This window comes from Sciurus vulgaris, assembly GCF_902686455.1.
Source record: "Sciurus vulgaris genome assembly, chromosome: 11".
In the NCBI taxonomy this organism is placed as follows: Eukaryota; Metazoa; Chordata; class Mammalia; order Rodentia; family Sciuridae; genus Sciurus; species Sciurus vulgaris.
In genome coordinates, this window is record NC_136472.1 from 74,076,634 (window position 1) to 74,100,163 (window position 23,530).

Consider the following 23,530-nt stretch of genomic DNA (forward strand, 5'->3'; position numbering starts at 1 on the left):
GCCTCAACCCAATTCCTCCCAGCTGTGCCACCTGGGGTGTGAATGACTCCTCCCTCTGGGCTTCTGGCCTTTCCACGGGTCAACGGGGACAGTGTTCCTCCATGTAGGAATAATGAGTTCCTGTAATAACAAGCTCGTGTCAAAATGATTTGTCCAGCACAAAACACTAGGTGAAGAGAAGGGAGTAATTCTATTTTTATTGTCTTCATGTCAAGAGGCAAAATTTGCCCCTAGGATTCATAGAGGAACGCATCATTAATATCACTCTGGGGCACCTGTTAATGAGCACTGGTTGGCCATCAGAGAGCCCAGCAAGACAGGCCTCTCAGGAAGTGGGACAGGGGGCGGGAGCCAAGCACAAGAGGCCTGGCTGGAGGGACCCAGCCTGGCCTGTTCCTTGCTCAGGGCTGGGCCAAGGCCTCTCCTCTGAGCTCGAGGGTCCAGCTGTGCCCTGGCGGGCTCTGGCCAAAAGGCTGCCTTGATTTCTTGGTTGATGAGGTCCCTCCAGGGGTCTCTAAGGAAAAAGGAGAAAACAAAGAATCATCAATGACACACCAAGAACAATAGTCGTGGGCAGTGGAGCCCCGCTGACAAGCAGGAGAGCCACTCCTTTGGGTCCCAGTCTCCTTGAGTCCACAGAAGCCCCTGCTGTGGGCACACCCCCTCCACTTTTGAACTGTAGGGACCCAGTGTTCAAGACAGGCAATGTGAACTTCTCCAAGGCCACACAGTCCTTCCTCGTCTGCATGTGCAGCTGCCAGCCCAGCAGCCCCAGAGGATGAGGAGCTAGCCCCCAGCTCTTCCCCCTTCTCTGGACATGACCTTGGGGGGCCCTGAGGCCCTGGGGTGGGGGCTCTGTGACTCTCAGGTGATAGGAAATTCTCAGTAGTTCCTGGTCTCCCACCAGAACCTACTTTTCTCTCTCATTTGCTGTCCTTGGATACCTGGAGCAGGTTGACCAGGTTACTGTCTTGACACAGTGAAAGAAGCAAGTGATAGCCAGCATCTCAGAGCAGCATGACAAGGAACACATTTTTTTTTTTTTTTTTCGGTGCTGGAGATAGAACTCAGGGCTGCATGCATGGAGAGAAGGAGCTGCTATGTGGAGTGTCTTCCTGTCATGTGACAGAGGCACCCTGCTTGGGTTGGTGGCTACATCTAGACATGGTTGAGGAGAAGCTTTTGTTCCCTTGCCCTGATCTCTACCAGGCTTTCCAAACACCCCCAGATAGAGGCTAAATAACTTCCGCAGATAGGGGAAATATGCAAGGTGAAGATAAAAGTGTCTGGGAAATTTGACTTTTAAAAAAATCAGATTGTAACATTTAATTCAACTAAAATGTGGTAACAGCCTTGTAAATCCAGCTCCAAGACAAGTTCCCATCCAGTTGGCACCCCAGAGCCCCCCAGCAGAGATTCTGTGTGTCTATTATCTCTTCTCTAGACAGTGGAGGGGCATGTGGTGCTGTGTCCATGCATGTGCACACCTAGTGCCCACGATGGGTATCGTGTGTGTGAGTGTGTGTGTGTGTGTGTGTGTGTGTGTGTGTGTGTGTGTGTACAAGGCCCCTGTGAGCTTTGTGCAGGATCTGAGTGCAGATTCTCCCCTGGGAGGTTCCTAAGTTGGGGAGATGCTCACTGCAACTCATCTAAACTCTCCTCCCTGCTTCCCTGAGGCAAGACAATGAAAATGTTTCTTGCACTTTCTAAAGTTGCTGTCTGGGAGTGGGAACATCATTAGCTGGGAGAGCTTGAGATGACAAATGGATGCCAGACTTGTGGTTCCTAGTCCTTGGACAGGGTAGCTAGAGGGTGCCTGCCAGGACAGAGCGGGGCTGGAGCAGGCTGGGAGGGTGGCTGGTCAGGAGCGCACACTCCCTGGGTGGCAGGCACTAATGGGCTGAGGTGCAGCCACCTTGGCCATCCAGGGTCTCGTGAGACTTGCAGGGCAGGTGAGTGTCCGTAAACACGTCATCAAGAAATATCAGGTAGTTACAGTGCTGTGGAGACCACCGCCCTGGGGAGCAGACTGGTGACAGCAGGGCTCCACTCAGAGCGTGTGACCAGAGCCATCCTCTGATGGAAGTAGTGTTCAAGCTGAGACCTCCAGGATAGGAAGGGGCAGAGGACACCAAGAGTCACGTCCCCAAAGTGGGGATAAGCACAGTGCACTTTAGGAGGATGTGCAGGGGCAGGCAGCCAGCAAAGAAGGTGGCAGAGAAGTGACCTTGGGGCAGGTGCTGGTGGGGCTGGCGGAGCCTTGGAGGCTGCAGGGGAGTGTTGACGTTAGTCCCAGAGCAGGAAGATGGCCCTGGAAGGTCCCCTTCAGGGAACTTGTGCTTTTAAAAGGTGACTTTGCTGCTAGGTGGAGATGGATGGAGGGGACCCAGTGGACGAGGGGAAGCTGGTTGGGAGCCCTGCGGCGGGCCAGGGGGTGGGGATGCCAGTCATAGATGGGGGGTAAGACAGAGGCAGGGCTGCAGGCTGCGTGTGCTTACACGTGTGGGGGTCCACAGGAGCTGAGCCTCTGGCCTGGGCGGGTGCCCTGCCTGCCTGGACATCCCAGAGGCTCCAGACTTGCTGACAGATTAGACGGGGGTGGGTGTTGGGACATGGAGGAGGCTGGGACCCTAGGCTGCTTTCTGAGCTTGAAGGGGACTCTGGAGGAGGACTGGGTTTCAAGGGCAGTTGGACCTTTGGGGTCTGCAGTGCCTTGAAAGCCCCAGAAGGAAGGACTGGGGCAGGGGGGCAGCTTGAAGGGCATCAGCCTGGGGATCCAGGCCAGTTGGGGGAGCACTCAGTGCTGGGCACCCTCAGAGCCTGCACGGGAAGGGAAGCCAGAGGGGCGCCATGGGGCCCAGCACTGAGGCTGGGAGAGGAGAGGGAAGGAGCTGGCAGGGAGCAGGGGAGCGGAGGCTGCGCCAGATGCTTCTAGGAGGAGGGAAGCAGCGGGGAGGTGCTGTGGGGCTGCCGGTGACGACTGCAACTGCCCACGGATCTAGTGACATGGATGGAGGTCACAGGTGACCTTCTTGAGAACCTCGTGGGCAGGGTAGGGTGGAAGTCAGACTGCGGGGGCGCCAGGGAGAGGGCAGGAGGAAGCGGGCCAGTCAGCAGACGCGCCAGAGCTCAGAGCAGGAGCGGCGGGTGGGTGTATGGGGAAGTGGGCCGGAGGGCTGCTCCTAGGGCCAGGTGGCGAGGCCTCAGGAGCAGCAGGGAGGCCGCGGCCCGGCCTCGGGGTGGTGGGCTGGCTGCTGTGGCTCGTGGCGATGCAGCCAGACTAGCCAAATCTCCTCAAGTGCTCTGGGAGCCAGGCTGGGGTCCCCCTCTGACCCCACACCCGTCTTCCTCACACATGCTGCCGGCCTCAGCGGCCATACACACCAAGACTGCACAAAGCAAGGGCCCTGGGCAGCGTGGCCTTGCCAGGAGCGTGAGCTGGTTCTGCACCCAGGAGGCTGGTGTCCGTGTGAAGACGGTTCCCGGTGTGCTCTGTACCCGGAGGCCTTTCCCTTTGCCAGTGGCTGCCTGTCGGTGCTCCCTTCCTCCCTGGGAGCCTCTCTGGACCCTGCTGTGTGTGGGGGAGGGAGGCGGCAGAGCACTCAGAGGGACCAGGGCAACTCCTGCCCTCAGGCATGGGTGGCTGTGCCCCAGGCTCCCTGGGTCCCGAGGCCTTGGCTCCCTGGCAACAGGAATGGAGAGGAGTGGCTACTGTGACCGGCGGCCTCCATTGGCTCCTGCCTCACCAGTCCTGTCTGCTTGGAAGCATGGCCTGCCTGCGCCAGCCCTAGCCTGTCCCCAGGAAGCCACCTGTGTCCCACACACTTCTCTTGGGCAGGGGTCCGTCCCACAGAGCTGGGAGGGATTTGGAATGAAGGGGAAATTCTGGGCAGGAGGAGGACAAGCCTAGCTCCGGTCTAAGTTCTGCTGTCACGGTCAGGGGACAGGACCTTCCCGGCCATTGGTGACACCTCCTGCCCTCTGCAGACAGCTCGCTGACTGGGTGGGAGTGAGGAAGAAACAGCACCTCAGAGCAAAACAGCCCTGCTGCCAGGCGGCCCCAGGGAGGGACCTGAGTCCTGCAGAGGACGGAGAGAAGGGCCAAGCCACCAGCAGGCTTCATGCTCTCGGAGAATCTGCTTCTTGTGGCCCCTAAGAGGCGGGTGCCCTTTGGATCCCCAAATTCCAGGTCTGAAAACTGTGTGAACAGTGACAAATATTTACCAAACTACCCGCCTGGTCATCAGTAACGTGGCAAGGCAAGCTCGCTGCGCCACCTGCGCTCCTGATGCGTCACCACCAGCGAGTCTGGAGGTACAGAGCAGGAGCTGAGAGCCCAGGGCAGACGAGGAGCTCCGGGGCGGGTGACCCCCGCCCGCCAGACGCAGGCGCCACGCTAGCACCTACACCGTCTCCGGCCGGAAGGACCGTGGCTATGAGTGGTGGAAGAAGTCTGCATTTCCCAAGTTTTCAGCACCAGGCACACATTACTTTTATAATCAGACAAAACAACAAAATATCAAACTGAGAAGAGTCAGGACTTTCAGGAAATCCCTCTACTCACCCTGGAGTGATGAGCGGAGGTGTGGGAAGGGCTCTGGGGAATCCTGTCTTCCCCACCAGCCAGTAGGTCTCCTCTATGCCCTTCCCCTGGAAGAGAGAGGAAGGGTGCTGAAAGGCCCCGTATGCCCCCAAACCTGCTCAAGTGAAGAGTGAGGGCAGAGCTGGGTGATTCCTCCAGCTTGGTGGAGAGCAGCTGCCTGTCCTGATCCACTCGCTCTGCTGCTCACTAGCTGTGTGATGTTGGCCAACTTACTTGACCTCTCTGTGCCTCAGTCTCCTCTGTACCTCATAGAGGTTTTGTGAGGGTTAAATAAGTTTATATGTACCTGTGAAACAAATAAAGAAGGGATTGTGAACTCTGTGGCCAGCAGGTGGGGTTGCTGGGACCCCAGGCTCCTGTGATCTGATTCTCTCCAGCCCACACCATCCTGGGACAGGAGTGGCAGTTGCCTGGAGGTGAGGAGTGAGGGAGTCTGAGGGGAGCTCAGGTCAGGGCTGGCGGGTCTAGAGGTTCCGAACCCCACCCTGGCCAAGGTTTCATGGGGTAGGTATTGCACTATGGGGCCCCAGGTCAGCCTCAAGGACCTGAGGTCAGCATGCTAACCTCCCTGCCCCTCTCTGCATCCCAGCGCCACTCCCTCAAGCAAGACATGTCTGCTCTGACTTATCCAGGCTACTCAGCCATGGCCCCAGCCATACAGAGCACAGGAGTCCACCCGTGCCAGCCCTCCCAGGCTGTGTGACCATGCACAAGTCACTGCCCCTCTCTGAGCTGCACCGTCCTGCTCTGACTTCCCACAGTGTAATGAAGTGAGCCCCGGGGAGCACACAATTTCCGGGGCTGTGTATAGCATTGGGCCTTTAAACCTATCCCGTCAGGCCTGGTTGAGGAATTAGGAGAAACAAGAGGAGATGGGGTGGGAAGAAAAGTCTCTCACAAGAACAGTGTCATTCTAGCTACTCACGAGCCTGAGGCAGGAGGACCCCAAGTTCAAGGCCAGCCTTGACACCTTAACCTGACACTGTCTTAGAATTAAAAAATGACAAGGGCTGGGAATGTAACTCAATGGTAGAGCACTTGCCTAGCATGGGAGGTCCTGGGTTTAATTCCCAGTACTACCAAAAAAAAACAAAAACAAAAAAACTATTATAGCCTTTTTTTGAATGTTAGCATAGAACAAGAAGGTGAGGTTGGTCACAGAACTTTCTTGGCCTTTGAGGTGCTCATAAGCTGGTACCCCAGTATTGTACTGTAACAATAGAGCCAGACCCGGGGCTGGGGTACCCACAGGGCTTCACCGTCACTTGGGGGAAGGAGGTGAAGTAGAGGCGTCTCTGCACGCGGCAGGTTTAGTGAGTGGCAATGTCTGAGCCTGGGTTCCGAGGGGTGACTAGGAGCCCGATCGTGCTCTGGAGAAGGCAAGGGCTTTGAGGACATGGGATCTGGGTTCTGAGCTGTGCTGCTTTGACAAAGTCACTTTTCCTCTCTAGTTGAATTTCTCCAACTATAAAACAGGGAACTTGTTACTCCCTTCACATGGCCTTGAGTGACGGATGTGTGACGGTCCTGCTCTGGCCAAATGGTCTCCCAGAAGAGACGTTCTGTTAGGATCCGGGAGCACAGACGCCTGTGAAGGTCATGGTGCAGCCCAGCTGCAGGCAGCCAGGTCAGATGGCGCTTTCCTGGGCCCTCAGAAACTCGGAACTAGTTCCCTTGGGAACTAGGGACTCTCTTACCTTCAACTCAGTCTGACCCCGGACAGCAATCTCGTAGCCCTCGTCAAGGCCGAGCAGGGCTTCCGCGGAGCTTCGGCTGGTGTGGATTCTGTACGCTGAGGAGAAGGGAGTGGTCAGGTCACCAGCCGGTGGCAGCATGCCCCGTATTTGCTGTGACCATCAAGAGCCTCAACGGCTCCAGCCCAGCCAGCCACAGACACAAGTGTGATGTGTGCAATGCCCTCCTGAGGTGCTCTGTCTCTCTAGATTTTTGGGTACTAAAAGAAACCCCAAGGAAAAGCAAATCGTATAGAGTGGCTATTAAGGGAACTAAAGATGAAGTCAGAACCCTTAGGAAGGTATATTTACTTGAAGAGAAGTCTATGAAGGCTGAGTCAGAGAAGGTACGCAGTTGTGTTTTTTTAGAGCAGGAATACCCTGTGGGGCTACCATGTTCAGTTACACTCTGTGTGCACTGAACAACATCAGGGATTACACAACCTATACAACCAGAAGCAGAGGCCCTGAGGACTTCAACCTTTTCAGCTGCTGTAACCAAGCTCTTGGAGTAGCTCCTGCCGCCAGCAAGGGCCTACATGGTTAGGGATGCCCTGGTGATAGTGTTAGGGCTGCCCCAGCATAATGGGAGCTGACATGCAGTCAAGCAAAAAAAAAAAAAAAAAAACTGGCATGCATTCAGTCTTCAAATGGAATATTACTTGGCCATAAAGAAGAATGAAATTAATGGCCATCCTGTGAATGGATGGAACTGGAGACTATCATGCTAAGTGAATAAGTCAATCCCCCAAAAACAAAGGCTGAATGTTCTCTCTAAATGCAGATGCTGACTCACAATGGGGGCCAGGGGAGAATAGAGGTACTCTGGATTAGACAAAGGGGATGAAGGGAAGGGAGGGGCTGGGAATGGGATAGACCATAGAATGAATCAGACGTAACTTTCCTGTGTTCATATATGAACACACACCAGTGAAACTCCACATCGTGTACAACCACGAGAATGGGAAGTTAGGCTCCATGTATGTAGGATATGTCAAAATATATTCTGCTGCCATGTATAACTAAAAAGAACAAATAAAAATATTAAACAACAAAAAAGAAAATACAAGACTGGAAGGGAGCTCACTGAAAATGGGGAGACCAAGGCTTAAAGGAAGAGTATTTTGCTCAAGGACACTAAGCAAGCCAGCGGCAGGGCCAGGACTCCCACCCAGTTTCCGGCATCTAGAGCCACTGTTTTCTCTGTCAATTCCTCATGAGATGATCCCAAGTTAAAAGGACCAGTGGCATGTCCTCCTCACCCCTTTACTGACAACTAGCGCAGGCTGCCACCAGGTGGTGACATGGTGAATAGCACTTTCCGAGAGCCAGGACGCTCAGCCCGCTGAGCAGGCAGGTCAGGAGCATGCCATACTCACGCAGCCCTGTGGACTCCATCCGGGATGCAGTGTTGACCGTGTCCCCGAACAGGCAGTACCGAGGCATGGTGAGACCCACCACCCCTGCCACGCAGGGCCCTGGAACCCAAATGCGCCCAGTGAGCTCTAGTGGGTCCCGAACCAGACAGCAGTCCCGGCGACAGCCTCACCCCTCCCTACCCCAACTGCCATTCCCCCTGCACATCCTGGGCTCCAGGTTGGGGGCGAGGACCCTGCCATCTGGAGTATCCCACAACACCTGCCCAGAGAAGAGAGGACACCCGTGTGAGGCTCTGGGCTCGGTGTGGGAGGGCCAGTCCCAGCTCCTGGGGCAGCTGTGTAACTGCCATCAATGCTGGGGTGAGGGATGCACGGTGCCACCCCGAAAAGGGCCTCCAGCCCCACCCAGGGGGCTTCGTGGAGGAGGTGACGCATGAGCTCTGTCTCAAGGTTGAGAAGCAAGCAGGCAGGGAACAGCAGGTGTAAAGGCTCAGAGGCAGAGCCCAGGGGTCCATGGGGGCCGTGAGGGCAGACAGGTCAGCGAGGGCTGGGGACCTTGGGGTGCAATGAGTGTGGACAGGATCATGCAGGGGAGCCATGGGGACATGGGAAAGGCGTATGGGATGCTCCGAGGTCTCCCCGGGCCATCTCAGCGAACATTTAGCAGTGAGCGGCCCTGCTCACAGGAGGACCCTGCTCTACCTCTTCTGCCAGCCCGTAGGCCTCTGCATAGCACTTGGCACCCCTGACAGATGCTGAGGCTGAAACACCCAAACAAAAGATATATACACATGAGTCAGAGCATCACAGACGCTTTGATTGTAATCTACTAGAACTTGAAGATCATAAAAGGAAAAAAGAAACAAAATTATCTTAGCACAGAATTTTAGAATCTCAACTAGTCGTCTCTGGGGCTGTCCCAAGTCAACACCCCAGGGAGGCCTGGAGCCTGACCCCACCTGCACCTACTGTCACCCAGGTCCCCTCCCATACCTGAGTGCAGGCCAGCCCTGATGTGTACAGGCACGTCTGGCACGTGCCTCATCCGGAAGTCACCCACAGAGCTCAGGAGGTCCAGGGCCATGTTGGCGATCTCGGCTGCGTGCCGGTTCCCGTTGCGTTGGGGCAGCCCTGATGCCACCATGTAGGCGTCCCCAATGGTCTCCACCTAGGAACCACAGTCTTCATGCTTCAGCTTGAGGACATGCCCTCCCTGGCCTGCCCCACACCTGCCCCCACGAAGCCGCCTCTCAGGAGCTGCAGTCCCACCCGAGCGCCCCCTGCCCACAGTGCCACCTCTGCTGAGCCTTGAGCAGTGACCGAATCTGTACGCTCCAGGTGACCTCTCTCTGTATCCCAGGTGACCATGGCTTTTTTGTCCCAGAGCCAGGGTGAGGGACAGACATGGGGACAGACGGGAGGTGCCATCTGCACAAGGCCGCAGTGGCAGCTCCGCGCACCGGCTGGAGTACACAGCTGAGTTCCAAACCCCACAGGTGCGCTAGACAGAGCGTGGGGTCTGGAACCAGCTGGATGCAGGGCCAGCCCTGGCTCCACTCTTGGCCTGGGCACACCCTCCACCTCCCAGAGTCCGAGCTTCCCCTGCACTCAGGAAGACGGACGGCGCCAGGAGAGCCGTGCACGTGGGCTCTGAGCCTCCTCCTGGTGTTGAGAAGACAGGCCCTCCACATCTCCTAAGTGGCAGTGACTTTAATGTCACCCCCCTCATCTTCCCGAGCTCCACAGCCTACCCTGGCCGGGGCTCTATGGGATGGCTCTTGCCTCGTGGGTCCCCAGACCAGTCTCGAGGACCTGAGGGTGGCACGCTGTTCCCTCTGCCTCCCCTTCTGCCATCGGAGGCCTCAGCTCTTCAGGACACCCAGCGCCCACTCCCCCCAGCAGGATGCACTTGCCGCGACCTACCGTCCAGACACCGGAGGCCACATGTGCCGGCCCTCCCAAAGGTGATGCACTCAGAGGTGCCTCTCAGAGTGAGCTCTCTCAGCTGAAGAGAGGGCCCTGGCTCCTCTGCACAGCTGTGTCTCCCTTCACAGATGGGAGGACACAACCAGGGGACAGGTGAGTGCAAAGGCTTCCATACTAATAAACATCGATGTGAATTTTAACTTTAATACTGACTTGCTATGTGACCCTGAGTGAGTCACTTGCCCTCTCTGAGCCTGTGACCTCACTTGTACAGCAGGGATAATAATCCGTTCTGCTGAGAGGCATCAAAAGGGTTAAATAAGGGTCTGCATTTGCAGCTCCGTGGTAGAGCCGTTTGCCTAGGATGTGCAAGGCACTGGGTTCGATCCTCAGCACTACATAAAAATAAATAAATGAAATAAAGGTACTGAAAAAAAAAAGGCTAAATAAGACCTGGTGAAAATCCCGAGGCCCTGACCCCTCCGTTGATGCTGAGCCATTGCCCGGGCCTCTCTGCTGTGGTCCCGGGGAGGCCTCGGGCCCTGGCGTGAGCAGATGCTGGGCATTACGTTGGGAACGAATGAAAGACAGCACTTTGCTCCAGTTTCTTAATCTGAAGAACAATCCTACACCATCGGCACCATCGTCCTCTTTAAAAATGGAGAACTCCAGCCTCAGAGTGTTGGCTTGCCCAGTGTGGCCAGCCCAGGGCTCAGCCGGGCTGGGTGGCGGCTGGGTTCCCCAGGGCTCTGCTCTGGAGCGCGGTGGTAGAAGTGCTTGCTCAGCGAGAGCCGTGTTAGGGAATCCCAGACCTGCGGAACCAGGAAATGGCTGCCTGGCTGCCTCCCAGCCCAGACAGGATTAGGGAGCAGAAACCAGATCCTGGGGCGGACGCGAGTGAGGAGTGACGTGCTTGGGGAGCACGCCTCTGCGTCCCCACATCTGGAGGGCGTGGGGCCTTGTCTTATTTCATCTCCCTCTGCCAGAAAGATGCAGGCCTCTTGGCCAAAGTTCAGAGCAGATCAGAAAGCATGAGTCAGAGCGGGGAGGGCCACGTGTGAGCAAAGATCAGCAGAGGAGGAAGAGCCAGGCCAGGGTGACTCAGGGTGGACCAAAGCCGCAGGGCTCAGCAAGATGGAGGAGAATCTTTTTCTGGGTCCAGTGGGGGTGGGGTGGCCATGGAGGCAGGAGGGACAGCCGGAGGGACAGCCTGAGGGACAGAACCTCGGAACTGTGGGCCAGGGTGGGGCACAGGGTCCTGAGCGGGGAACCCAAGGGAAGTTGCATCCTTGGATGACAGTGGCTCTGGTCTCCACAGATCATGCTTGGGTGCTGTCTGCACTGGACACTGCAGGTTCCCTTCCTGGCTCTGCTGCCTACCAGCTGTGTGACCCTAGGCAGGTTACTTCCCTCTCTGAGCCTCAGTAGCCTCCTCATTCAGTCAGCACTTATTTCCCGAGAACTGCTATGTGTCAGAGTGGAACCACAAAGTGCTATCCAGGGGTAGTGAGGAGAACTAAGCCAGGAGCTCCTCACCATGTTTGGGATAGCCAGGATGCAAACCTGAGGCCAGAAAGCTGACCAGGAGGGAGCCAGGTAGAGAAGTGAGAGCGATGTTCCAGAAGAGGAAGCAGCATTGCAAAGACCTGGCAGCCTGAGAGTGAAGCGTAAGGGAGGGACCTAGAGGTCTGCAGAGGTTGAGCAGCTGGAGAAGCACCTGAACCTCTGACTTTACTTCAAGGGTGAATGCTGAGCCTACCTAAAGAACGGCCTGGGGACCAAATGCCAGAGTTCAGATTGAGCCTCCCATTCCCCTGGAATATAATATCGAACAAGCCACTTGACCTCTATCACCTCATTTTCTACATCTGTAAGTTAGGGGTGCCGGTACCTACCTCAGAAATCATGCTGGTTAAGTGGGCTAGTACCTACAGAGCAGTTGGTACCAGCATCGGTACCCAGGAAGCGCTCAGTATGTGCGGGTGATTACTGTCAATGGGATGCTGCAGATAAGGACATCAGTGACTGCCTGGTACCTCAGGCAGTGAGTGCTGCCCTCCGGCTTTCCTGCCCAGCATCCTTTTCAGCCTGGCTTCAGCCCTCGGTGCCTGCGTCCCCCACTCTGCCTTCTGGAGGGCTGTGGCTGGAAGGGAGCTGGGGCTCGTGGATGGAGACTAAGGCCAGTGGAGCCAAGTGTGGCTGTCTCTGGGACCTCCCTCCCCTCCTTCTCCACTGCATCTGAGGCTCCGCCAAGTTCCCCAGCTCCTGGATCAGCGTAAGGGGCAGGGTAAGGTGGGGCTGGTCCCCACGGCAGGGCAGGGCTGAAGAGGACAGGGCAGGGGGCCACTCCGTTCTCACAGTCTGTTTATAAGCACTACTCCATGGGGGATGGGCTCCTCCCATGGTCCGGGAACCTGCCTGGATGGGGTGGGGGGGGGTGTCATTACACTTATTCAAGGATAAGGCATCAGAGAGGGGAAGGGGAAGCTGTACAAAGTCACACTGGAACTGGTGGCCAGGCTGAGACTCAGACCCAGGATCGAGTGGTACATGGGGCCTGGGGTGACAGAAGGTATCGACAGCCCTTCCTGGGCCCCTGCTGCCCTCTCCCCAGCCTCACCCCCAGCACTGGGTCCCTTTGTGGCCGGCCATGGTGACCCACGCAGCACTGCACACTCCCAAGCCCTCCCGGACCTCAAGCCTTTGCATGTGATCCCCCAGGCCTGCTGGAGCCGCCATGGCCAGGCAGGATGATGCTGGGAAGACAGCACCTCTTCCAGGAAGTCCTCCCTAGCTGGCACAGGGCCCTCTCGGTCTCCTTGGCCTCCCCTGATTGCCGCTTTCACTGGGTGGACATTGTCATTTACCTACAGGCCTGAGAGTTTCTGGAAGGCAGGGACTGGCGCTGACTCCTCTGTCTGCTCTTGTCCAGCACAGGGCCAGGCGCAGAGGGACCCATCCATGGGGACGTTAAAGGGATGGGTGGGTGGATGATAGACAAGAAAACAGGGTGGTCACATAAATGCAGTGGCCCACCCTCTCCACCCCTCTCGAGATCTATACCCAATGTGACTCTGCAGCTTCTCCCAACAGAGGCAGGACTTATTTCCCCACTTCTTGAATCTTTTCCTTTGACCAATAGAACATGTTAGAAATAGCACTGTGCCTGATCCCAGGTGAAGGTTTGTGCCTCTGTCCTCTCAGAATCTGGACACACCATGGAAAAAATCCGAGACTAACCAGATGGAGAATGAGACTGTGTGGACCAGAACTGAGTCTTCCCTGTCAAGGCCACAGAAGTGTGGTGAACCCAGCTAAGATCAGCAGCACTGTCCACCTCACCCACAGCAGACCACAGACACATGAGTAAGTCCAGAAGAAGCTTCTGGTTGACCCTCAAGCTTCTGAGCAACAACAAATGCTTATCATTTTGCATTACTCGGCATTGGGGCTATTTGTTGCACAGCAATAGCTAACTGACACAAACACATGAATGGATGAACAGAAATGGAAATGTACAACACAGGCACAGCAGTAGAGAGAGGGACAGAATGCCAGCTTCCTGCTAGTCTCACCTTATATACATCGTGACTGTCGAGAACGGCATCGAACAATGTGTAGAGGTCATTAAGCAGGCCCACCACCTCAACAGGCTCACTCAGGGCTGAGATGGTGGTAAAACCCACAATGTCACTGAAGTATATGGTAACCTGGTCGAAGTGCTCTGGTTCCACAGTTGCTCCCATCTTCAGAGCTTCAGCCACGGACCTGTAGGGATGGGAGGGACCAGAGTCACCCTTCAAACAGTTTGAACAGTTTGGAGGTGAGAGAGGAATATTTGGTAGGAAATCTTGGGTTGAACATCAGGGGACCTGGGACAGGTCTGCTGGTGTGCTGGCTGCCCTGGCAGCAAGTCCCTGTCCTTCTCTGAACTTGACTTCCCCTGAAGTGAAGTGAGAGACTTGTGTCCCCTCCTTGCTCCTAGGGGTGTGGGAGAGCAGAAATCCAACATCTGTGTGGCCATCATAGGGACCAACACATGACAAGTGTCTATAAAAATATGTTGGATAAAAAAACAGGAATGAATGAATTGAATGAGTTCCAGAACCCCTATTTTTCTGAGCACCTACTGCGTTTCAGAGCACATGCGTGGAGGCACACCCAAGTCCCCAGGCCACTCACGGAGGGAGCATCTGCGAGAGCAGCCTTTCCGTCTTCCACCTCTCCAGCTCCAGCTCCTCGGTCCGCTCCTGGACCAGGTCCTCCAGTTTCTGGGAATACTTCTCCAGCATCCACAGCATGGGGTCAGCCGTGCTGGCCTTCTTGCCCTGATTGATGCTTTTGAACTGAAGATGGAACAAAAGACTTTATTTCTCCATGAAGGTCAGGGCACCTGACCCTCAGTGTGGGAGTCTGGGGCGACCAGAAGGGACTCGACGTAATCCCTGCCTGGAAGAGTTGGATAGTTGCAGGAGACAGATGTGTCAGTAAGCAGGGGACAGTGGTTCTGACAGGGGCAAGGCACAGACAGCTGTGTGGGGTGGGCGGACAGGAGAAGGTCTCTGCCAAGGAACCTGGGCAGAGCACAGCACTGCCATCAATGAGCATGGAACCCTACTGACCTCCTCACAACAGCACTGTGGAACACTGTGGGCTCTCTTTGCTCCTCTCAAAGATGGAGAGATAGCTGGGGAAGATGGGTAGATGGGTGGCTGGATGGTAGACTACATTGTAGACTTTAGGTGTATATATAATATATATTTATACATACATATATAAAATATACATGTATTTTATATGTAGATATGAAATATATAGGACTATTTCTGCCTCTCTATTCCTCTTCATATTCCAAAAATTAATAAATAAACAAATACTAAACCAAGAAAACATAAAGGCAGTACCACAAAATAAAATACTAAGTATATAAGGACATTAGGACCAAAGGAGAGACTAAGGGTTTTTTAAAAAGGCTAAATCCAGAAGTGAGGTCTATATGCCAAATGCATACTAAAATTTGGTCACCAAATTTTTGGCACAAGCTTCTTAGTAACAGAGCAAAGAGGGAGACAACCCAGGAAGTCCTCAAGACAATGGGGCATGAAACTAGTTGCTCGAAAGAAACGTTAACTACTGCTACTATCAAGCAAACGGAAGTACCTCTTAGGTCCTTGTATGAGGACACTATGTGTGATCATAAACTGAACCTTCAAGGACAAATTTATAGGATGTGTGGAAGCAGGTTTCCTAGGGAGACTTACTAGAACCTTCCCTGATGTGGTTTGCTTCTTCCCAAAGTGTAGTCAGAAGAGGCAGATCAACAATGGTCAAAGTGAAGCCACTCATTCTTGTCTAAATCTAGCTGCTGGAACACAAGAGTGTGAGTGTGAAAGTGTGTGTAGGTGTGCACACACAACCTCCATTAATGCCACTTCTCTCAGCCAAATGTTTGCAAAGCAGGCAGCAGCAGCAACCCTGAAGTGCCCCTATTTTGTACTTCCTCTTAAGAGCAGAAGCACAAGCTTTAGCCATCCATCCGGGTGGGTGGGACTGCTACAGACCTTGAAATACCAGCAAGGTGGTGAAGTTGACTACAAGATCACCTGTGCATGGAGGGCCACCATTTTATAAATGAAAGACAAAAGATCTGAGAGGTGAACTAACTTGTCAAAAGGCATGCGAGTGGTGGAACTGAGTTTCAAACTGGCCTTTTTTTTAATCACCAAATTATTTTATTATTTGTAATGTATTTTCCGTTGTTCCCCTTGGATTGCCAAGGTATATAGTCAGAGGCTCTGCAAATAACCATCGTTTGTTTTTTCTTCCTTTTCAATATCCACTTTCTTGTCAAATTGCATTGGCTAGTCCTTCCAGAACAATGTGAAACAGACATAAACCCGGGTCTATCAATTCAAGGTTAATGTTCTCTCTCCTGCATCTCACTCACTCTCTCCTTTTCAGTGAACAACTTTATTTTTTTTTAAATTAGTTCTCACTTGCTGGTCACACCTAGTTGGAGAGGTAGGCCAGGGTTAATTACCTTTCCAGGCAATATATAAGGAAGCTGAGGTTCGAAAAGCAAGTAACTTCCCCAAGGTGAAATCCTAGGCAAGTGCTGGCGCAGGGGTGAATGCAGGCATTCCGACCCTCGGCCCCCACCTCCAGTGTGAGGGGATTCCACCTTCTTCATGCTGAATACAGAGTGTGCCCACCTTAGCCATCTCAGCCAGCTTTACCACAAGTCTTTCCTCTAGTCGCCTACTCGGGGCCAGCACCTCCTGCCCTGCCTCCTGACCCTGGCCATCCCCAATCCCCTGGGGAAATTCCAGGCTCGTGTTTTGGGAACTGCTTGCTGGTTCTGGCTGGGCTGCCCACCCTAAGTTCTGCCCACCTGGGAGCTCATTTACTCTGAGGTCCAGATACCCCATCTGTGACAAGAGGCAGCACCCCTGAAGCCAGAGCTCATGGGGAGGCCTGTGGGAGGAGGGGGGCTATGGGAAGCTTGCCAAAGGACCCCAAGCGCTGCTGCTCTGCCTGCCCAGCGGTCGCCTCTCCCTCCACCTCCCTCTTCACCTGTCTGGATGCTCCTCTCACTCAGTGAACCTCACTCTGGCAACTTGCCACTGTGGCTGGGGCTGGAGGGGGAGGGGAGGCACAGATGCTGCCCCAGCTTGTGGGCCGGCCCTGGGGAGCCACGGCCTGTCAGGCTCAGTCAGACCCACACACTCCGCTGTGCCCAGAGGACGCGTTGGGACTTGCCTCACCCTCCCGCTACAGTCTCAAGGCAGGCTGGGGGCCCCTGGGACCCCTCTCATCTTCCCCTCCCTGACTCGGGAAGCAGCACTATCATGCAGTCACAAATGGCCTGTCCACTTGGTACTAGGTGGCACTGTCCAGGGAGAGCTCCACGGGCAGCTCTGCAGACAGACAGACCTGGGTCTGGACTCCAGATCCTCCTTTCATTCCCTTGGATACCTTGGGCAAGGCCTGTCACCTCTCTGTGCCTCATCCCTCTCCTGCAAAGCTAAGACACTGTCATGCTTCCTAGGGAACTGCCAGGGGATGAAGTGGCCTTTTGTGGGGGCTGGGCAGCAAGAAGGCACTGATGGATGTCCCCTCTGAGAAAGCTCTCTTCAGAGAGTGGATCTCTGTGCCCTCTGACTGCATGGCACTTCCAGGCCCCAGGCATGGAGCGCGGCTCACACCAGGCCAGCATGGTGGCCCATGGATAGACCACTGCCCATGGGTGCCCTCCTCTTCTGGGGAGCACTGACCTGGCTATAAATCTGGTCCAAGCTTGGCCTGTCATCCGGAGCCTCCTCCCAGCACTGCTTCATAAGCTGGATACACTCAGGTGGCCCATGGTCAGCGGACACCAGCGGCCGGCACAGTGGCGGGGGAGACACCACCTTCCTGATGATTTCTGCAAACACACCACACGGTCGTGGGCCTGAGGCGCCCTGAGGGCTCCAAGCAGGGAGGGCAGGGTAGATGGAGTCAGGTGTGGGGGTGTCCTCACATCCTCCTTCTGTGCCCCAGGGCATGGCTGGCCACAGCTTTGCTTTTCCTGAGTCTGTCCCCAGGCAGTGGTCAGGGAATAGGTCTCAGGGGCTGGGAGAGCCAGGTTTGAATTCCAGATCTGAGATGGTGGTGAAGACAGGGACCTCTCTCAGCTTCAGTTTCTCCATCTGTGAAATGAGCTTAGCAAACCTGGCCCAGTGGTGCACACCTGTAATCCTGGCAGCTTGGGAGGCTGAGGCAGGAGGCTCACAAGTTAGAGACCAGCCAGAACTTATCAAGACTCAGTTACCTCTCAGTTACGCACCTCTCAGAGCCTCGGATTCTTCACCTATAAAATGGTCATGCAATACTTCATATCCTATGGAACTATTATGGGATGAGCAGGTTACCCTTCTCTGAGGAGGCCTGGCAGCCTCTTCTAATGGAGGTGGGAGGTCCTGGAGCCAGTGAGGAGAAATCTCCTTCTGGATTTTAGTCTCCTTCTAATCCCTCTGTTGCCCCACTGCTGGGGATAATGCAGTCATTGTCCCATTTACAGACAGGGAAACCAAGACTCCTCGGAGTGAAGTACAGCACCCATCTGGGGTCAGTAAAAAGCAAGCACTTTGAACTGGGCCTGACTTCCACCCGGCCTGCCCAGAGGTTCCCAACCTGCAGGCACGAAACCCCAAATCTGGGGAGCTGTCTGTGCTTGCGGAGGAGTGTGTGTAGATAGAATCAGTTAATTACACACACGCACACACACACACAACTGTTTTTCAGAAGAATGTAAATGGTGAATAAAATAAAAATCCATTTCAAAGAGTCGCAGACTTCAGAGCAGATTTTTGTCCTTGTGGACATTTTCATAGTCCACAGATATTAAAAAGAGTCAAGTTGAGTTTCGTGCAGGGCGAGAGACAGGGGTTTGATTTCATTTTGCTGCATATGGATTTCCAGTTTTCCCAGCACCATTTGTTGAACAGGCTATCTTTTCTCCAGGGAATGTTTTTGGCTCCTTTGTCTAGCATGAGATAACTGTATTTTTGTGGGTTTGTCTCTGTGTCTTCTATTCTGTACCATTGGTCTACCTGTCTATTTTGGTGCCAGTACTATGCCGTTTTTTTGTCACTAGAGCTCTGTAGTATAGTTTAAGATCTGGTATTGTGATGCCTCCCGCTTCACTCTTCTTGCTAAGGATTGCCTTGACTATTCTGGGTCTCTTATTCTTCCAAATGAATTTCATGATTGCTTTTTCTATTTCTATGAGGAATGCCATTGGGATTTTAACTGGAATTGCATTGAATCTGTATAGTGCTTTTGGTAGTATGACCATTTTGACAATATTAATTCTGCCTACATGGGAGATCTTTCCTCCTGCTAATGTTTTCTTTAATTCTGTAGTTTCTTTAGTGTTCTGTAGCTTTCTGTGTAGCAGTCTTTCACCTCTTTCGTTAGATTGATTCCCAAATTTTTTTTTGAGGCTATTATGAATGGGGTAGTTTTCCTAATTTCTCTTTCAGAGGATTCATCACTTGTGAATAGAAATGCATTAGATTTATGGGTATTGATTTTATATCCTGCTACTTTGATGAATTCGTTTATTAGTTCTAGAAGTTTCCTGGTGGAATTTTTTTGAACTTCTAAATATAGCATTATGTTGCCGGCAAATAGTGATAGCTGGAGTTCTTCTTTTTCTACTTGTATGCCTTTAATTTCTTTCTCCTGTATAATTGCTCTGGCTAGAGTTTCCAGAACTATGTTGAATAGAAGTGGTAAAAGAGGGCATTCCTCACTTGTTCCAACTTTTAGGGGAAATTCTTCCAATTTTTCTCCATTTAGAATGATGTTGGCCTTGGGCTTAGCACAGATATCTTTTACAATGTTGGGGTATCTTCCTACTAACCCTAGTTTTTCCAGTGTTTTGAACATGAAGCAGCCCAGCACAAAACTCAACTCAAAGTGGATCGAGGACCTACGTATTAGATCAGAGACCCTGTGCCTAATAGAAGAAAAAATAGATCCAAATCTTCACTTGTTAAGGACCTGACTTCCTTAACAAGATTCCTAAAGCACAAGAAATAACATCAAAAATCAATAAATGGGATGGATTCAAACTAAAAAACTTCTTCTCAGCAAAGGTAACAATCAATAACATGAAGACAGAGTCTACAAAATGGGAGAAAATCTTTACCACATGCACCTCAGATAGAGCACTAATCGCCAGGATAAAAAAAGAACTCAAAAACTTGACACCAAAAGAACCCAAATAACCCAATTAATAAATGGGCTAAGGAACTGAATAGACACTTCACAGAAGAAGAAATACAATAGATCAACAAACATATGAAAAAATGTTCAACACCTCTAGTAATTAGAGAAATGCAAATTGAAACTACTTTAGGATTTCATCTCACTCCAATCAGAATGGCAATTATCAAGAATATAAGCAACAATAAATGTTGATGAGAATGTGGGGAAAAAGGCACACTTATACATTGCTGGTGGGGTTGCAAATTGGTGCAGCCACTCTGGAAAGCAGTATGGAGATTCCCTAGAAAACTTGAAATGGACCCCCCCCATTTGACCCAGTTATCCCACTCCTCAGTTTATACCCAAAGGACTTAAAATCAGCATACTATAGTTACACAGCCACATCAATGTTTATAGCAGCTCAATTCACAATAGCTAAGCTATGGAACCAACCTCCATGCTCTTCAACAGACAAATGGATAAAGAAAATGTTGTACATATACACAATGGAGTATTACTCAGACTTAAAGAAGAATGAAATTATGGCATTTGCTGGTAAACGGATAAAGCTGGAGAATATCATGCTAAGGGAAATAAGCCAATCCCAAAAAACCAAAGGCCAAATGTTTTCTCTGATATGCAGATGCTGATCCATAATGTGTGGAGAGCAGCTAGGGAAGAATGGAGGAACTTTGGATTGGACAGAGGGGATTAAGGGGATGGGAGGTGTGTGGGGGTAGGAAGGATGGTGGAATGAGATGGACATTATCACCCTATGTGCATGTATGATCGCATGAATGGTATGACTCTGCACCATGTGTACAAGTTGGCTCCATTTGTATACACTAAGTTGAAAGGCATTCTGCTGTCATGTATAACTAATTACAACAAATTAAAAAAAAAAAAAAGCATTAAGTAGAACAAACAAAAAAGAGTCGAGTAGTAGTATGCAAGGCCCCAAACTTTTTGATGTCAAATGTTGTTCTCACATGCGAACAGGCGAGAAACGACTGCCCCGGGCCAGGCCATCTCAGGCTAGTCTTGTGTTGCCCTTGTTGGGCAGACATCTTGCACACCCAGTGCACCTCTGGGATCCATCAGCTGTGCGGAGGAGCCTGCTCACCCAGCTCTATGGGGCCTGGTGGGATGACTCCAGCAGACTTTAGGTTAAGAATACCAAACTTAGATCAAGGGACTTCCCAAATCCCAGTTCCACACCGTGCTGAGAAGCCCCTCCCCTCTTGGTCTCACTAACTCTTCTTTGAAACCCCATCTCTGGGTTTGGTCAGTGTAAACTGCAGGTACCAAGTGCCTTAGAAACTGCAAAGGGTCATACACATATGGGGCCTTAAAATGATGTTAGAGACAGGTGAGAGTGTGGGACTCCCATTTCCACATCCCTAAAACCACCCAGGTAGCATTTCCTGAGCTGCCCCTGTGTGCCAGGCCCTTTTTCTAAAACAAACACTTCACTGAATCTCGCAGCTATGCTGCAAGTCAGGCATCATGGGTCCCATTTTACAGGTGAGGAAACTGAGGCTTAGTGCTGAAAGGGATTTTCAAAGTTGTAAGGCAGATGACTGTACAACTGGCCTTAGGTCAGGGTCCCCCAAAGCCCAAGCTCTGAACCCTGTACTCCCTAAGGTTGGGAAGCAGCACACTTTGGACTAACAGCCCTATCCCAGGGTGGCCAGAGGGTTCCAGGTTTGGGTCCCTGCATCCAAGGTCTGGTGGAGCCTGGCCTGTAGAACCTTGAACTGGAGACGTGTCTTGCAGACCACATCTGGCTGGTCCTTCCCTCTCTCAGCAGGTAGATGCAGGGGCAGGGGCAGCTGAAGAGTGTCAAACAAATGGCCCAATAAAGCCCCCTCTCCTGTCCCCTCCCCCACCTCAGAAATTTGGGGCCTATGATGCTCATTATTGATCTGCCAGTGTCTTGGTAGAGAAAGGAGAGGGACTAGGTCCCCTGTGAGTTCAAAGATCTGTGGGGATCTGCCCGGCACTGCAGGTTGAGGTAGGGATAGGTCCCGGGGACTGGACAGAGACAGCAGGGGCACAACTTCAAGATCATCCTGGGGTCCAGACAGGTCCAGCAGAGAATACAGAAGAGAGGGCACATGTCTGAAGTTGGTCTTTCCCACCAGGGCCAGGAGAGAGAAAACATCTACACCCAAAAGTAGGCACAGAGAAGCTCTTGAAGGAGCCCCATCTGGGTGGTAAACTGAGCCCCCAAACACTGAGCAGCCTGGCCACATCAGCTGTGGGGCCTGGTGTCTGGCATATTTTTAATTTTCTCTCCATTTTTAAAGATGAGAAAGCCGAGACTGAGAAAGGTGAAGTGATTTGTACAAGGACATGTGTAGGGTCACATGGTAAAACTGAAGTCTGTGTGGACATGGGTCTGTGCTGGGCTTGGAGGGGAGCCTTGGTGAGGGAATGAGTGTCCCCACGCAGCAGTGACAGTGGGAAAGGAAGGGGTGGGAGTTCACCCTGAAACTAGCGTCTTCAGCCCTAGAGCTGGTCGGCTGCCAGTTTGGCAGAGCTGCCCAGGGCTGCCTCGCCTAAGTCAAGGAAGATCCCAGTTGCCACAGGCAGACTTTGTGTATGTGCGCCTGTGAGGTTGTTCTCAGGCCCGGGTTTCCTGAAGGTAGCAGAGCTCCCCGGCTGCCTGCAGACTCCAGCCAGGGACAGCCGAGGCGTGGCAGGGGTGCTTACCTTCCGCTGGGAGCCCCAAGCAGCCGTAGGGTGGGTCCCGCGTCAGCACCTCCTGCAGGATGATGCCCATGCTGAAGACGTCCCCCTTGAAGGTGCCCCGCCAGGGCCCCCCAGGTGCCCGCAGCAACTCAGGAGCCGTCCACAGCAGCTCTACAATCGGAGGGCAGGGCCACACCATCACCCACTGCACCCAGGCTGGGCCGAGCAGAGCCGGGGCTTCACGCCTGTGTCTCCACTGTCCCCCACCATGCCCTGGGGGTGACTCTGTCACCCACAGGGGACTGTGCAGAGTCACAGGGGAAGTCACTGCAGAGTTCACAGGGGAAAGGGGGAGCCATCCACTCAAGGTGCTGGAGGACTAGAGATCTCCCCCCACCCCTGTTTCATAAGCACCTGGTTTAAACAGAGGTTTCAGAACCTGCCAGCCCGCTGCCCACCGGGAGCTCACCTTCCGGGGCTGGCTGGGGTCGTGCAGACCGCTGAGTATCCAGGAGCTCCGCATAACCGTGGTCAGTGACCTTGAGCACAAAGCGACCATCCAGCACACAGTTCCGGGATTTGAGGCGCCCATGAGGGAAATGTCGATGATGCAGATACCGCATGCCCTGGGGAGGACCGAACGGGATCCGTCAGGTCACTGTGATGAATGAGAGGGACCAAGGAATTCCCGTGGGCTCCAGAAAGCCCACAGGCCCAGAAAGCTTTCCTGCAGTCCTCTCCTTTTGTCATGCTGCTTAAATTTCTCGAAGTGGAAAGAGCCCAAGCATGAAAAACTTGAGCCTCTCGTGCCTCCCTGACTTCCTCCTTGCCCCATGGCTCCAGGGGAGGCTTCTTACTCGGATCAGATCCAGCAGCAGGGAGGCCTTGAAGGTCCAGTCTAGCCGCAGGGCCTCGTTCCGCAGCAGGTCCTCCAGGCTGCCCCGGGTGCAGTACTCCAGCACCAGAGCACTGACCCCAGGGCCCACGAAAAGGCCCAGGCAGGCGGCCACATTCTCATGCCGCATCTCACGCATCTGTGGGGACAATGGAGACCTTCGCAGCCTCCAGGGATGCTTTGAAGGATGGACCAGGTCCAATCTACATTTAGGCCCCCAGGACTTAATAGCTGAAGGGATAAGCACAGAAAAGCACAAGCCATGCTGACGGGGAGGATGGATAGATGGGTAGAAGAATGAGTGAGCCATACCAATGCCACAGCACAGGAATCCAGGCCTGTTTCTCAACCTAAGTAACACCATGCCCCGGAAACCGCATCAATTATCTCCAGGGAGACTAAGGGATGGTGGAGGGAGGAAGAGGAGCAGGAGGGATCCAACATTAACAGAAAACAGCCTCCCTGACATTTCGAACCCAACCAGGGACATTAGCATTTGCCAAAGCAAATCAGGTGGACCCTTGTCTGTCATGGCCCTCCTCACAAA

The 23,530-nt window shown here is 53.2% G+C and overlaps 1 protein-coding gene across 1 annotated transcript in view; it reads right to left on the reverse strand.

Annotated features, from left to right (window-relative positions):
* Window positions 1–209: 209 nt before the first annotated feature.
* The window catches only part of LOC306640097 (guanylate cyclase D-like), a 39,392-nt gene continuing 16,071 nt past the window's right edge, over window positions 210–23,530 (reverse strand). Inside the window, 12 exon segments of the mRNA XM_079103998.1 lie at window positions 210–466; window positions 469–514; window positions 4,565–4,650; window positions 6,301–6,395; window positions 7,716–7,814; window positions 8,709–8,883; window positions 13,217–13,409; window positions 13,824–13,987; window positions 16,916–17,064; window positions 22,110–22,259; window positions 22,558–22,714; window positions 22,946–23,122. Of these exon segments, the coding sequence (XP_078960124.1) occupies window positions 326–466; window positions 469–514; window positions 4,565–4,650; window positions 6,301–6,395; window positions 7,716–7,814; window positions 8,709–8,883; window positions 13,217–13,409; window positions 13,824–13,987; window positions 16,916–17,064; window positions 22,110–22,259; window positions 22,558–22,714; window positions 22,946–23,122 (1,632 nt within the window). The 3' untranslated portion in view covers window positions 210–325.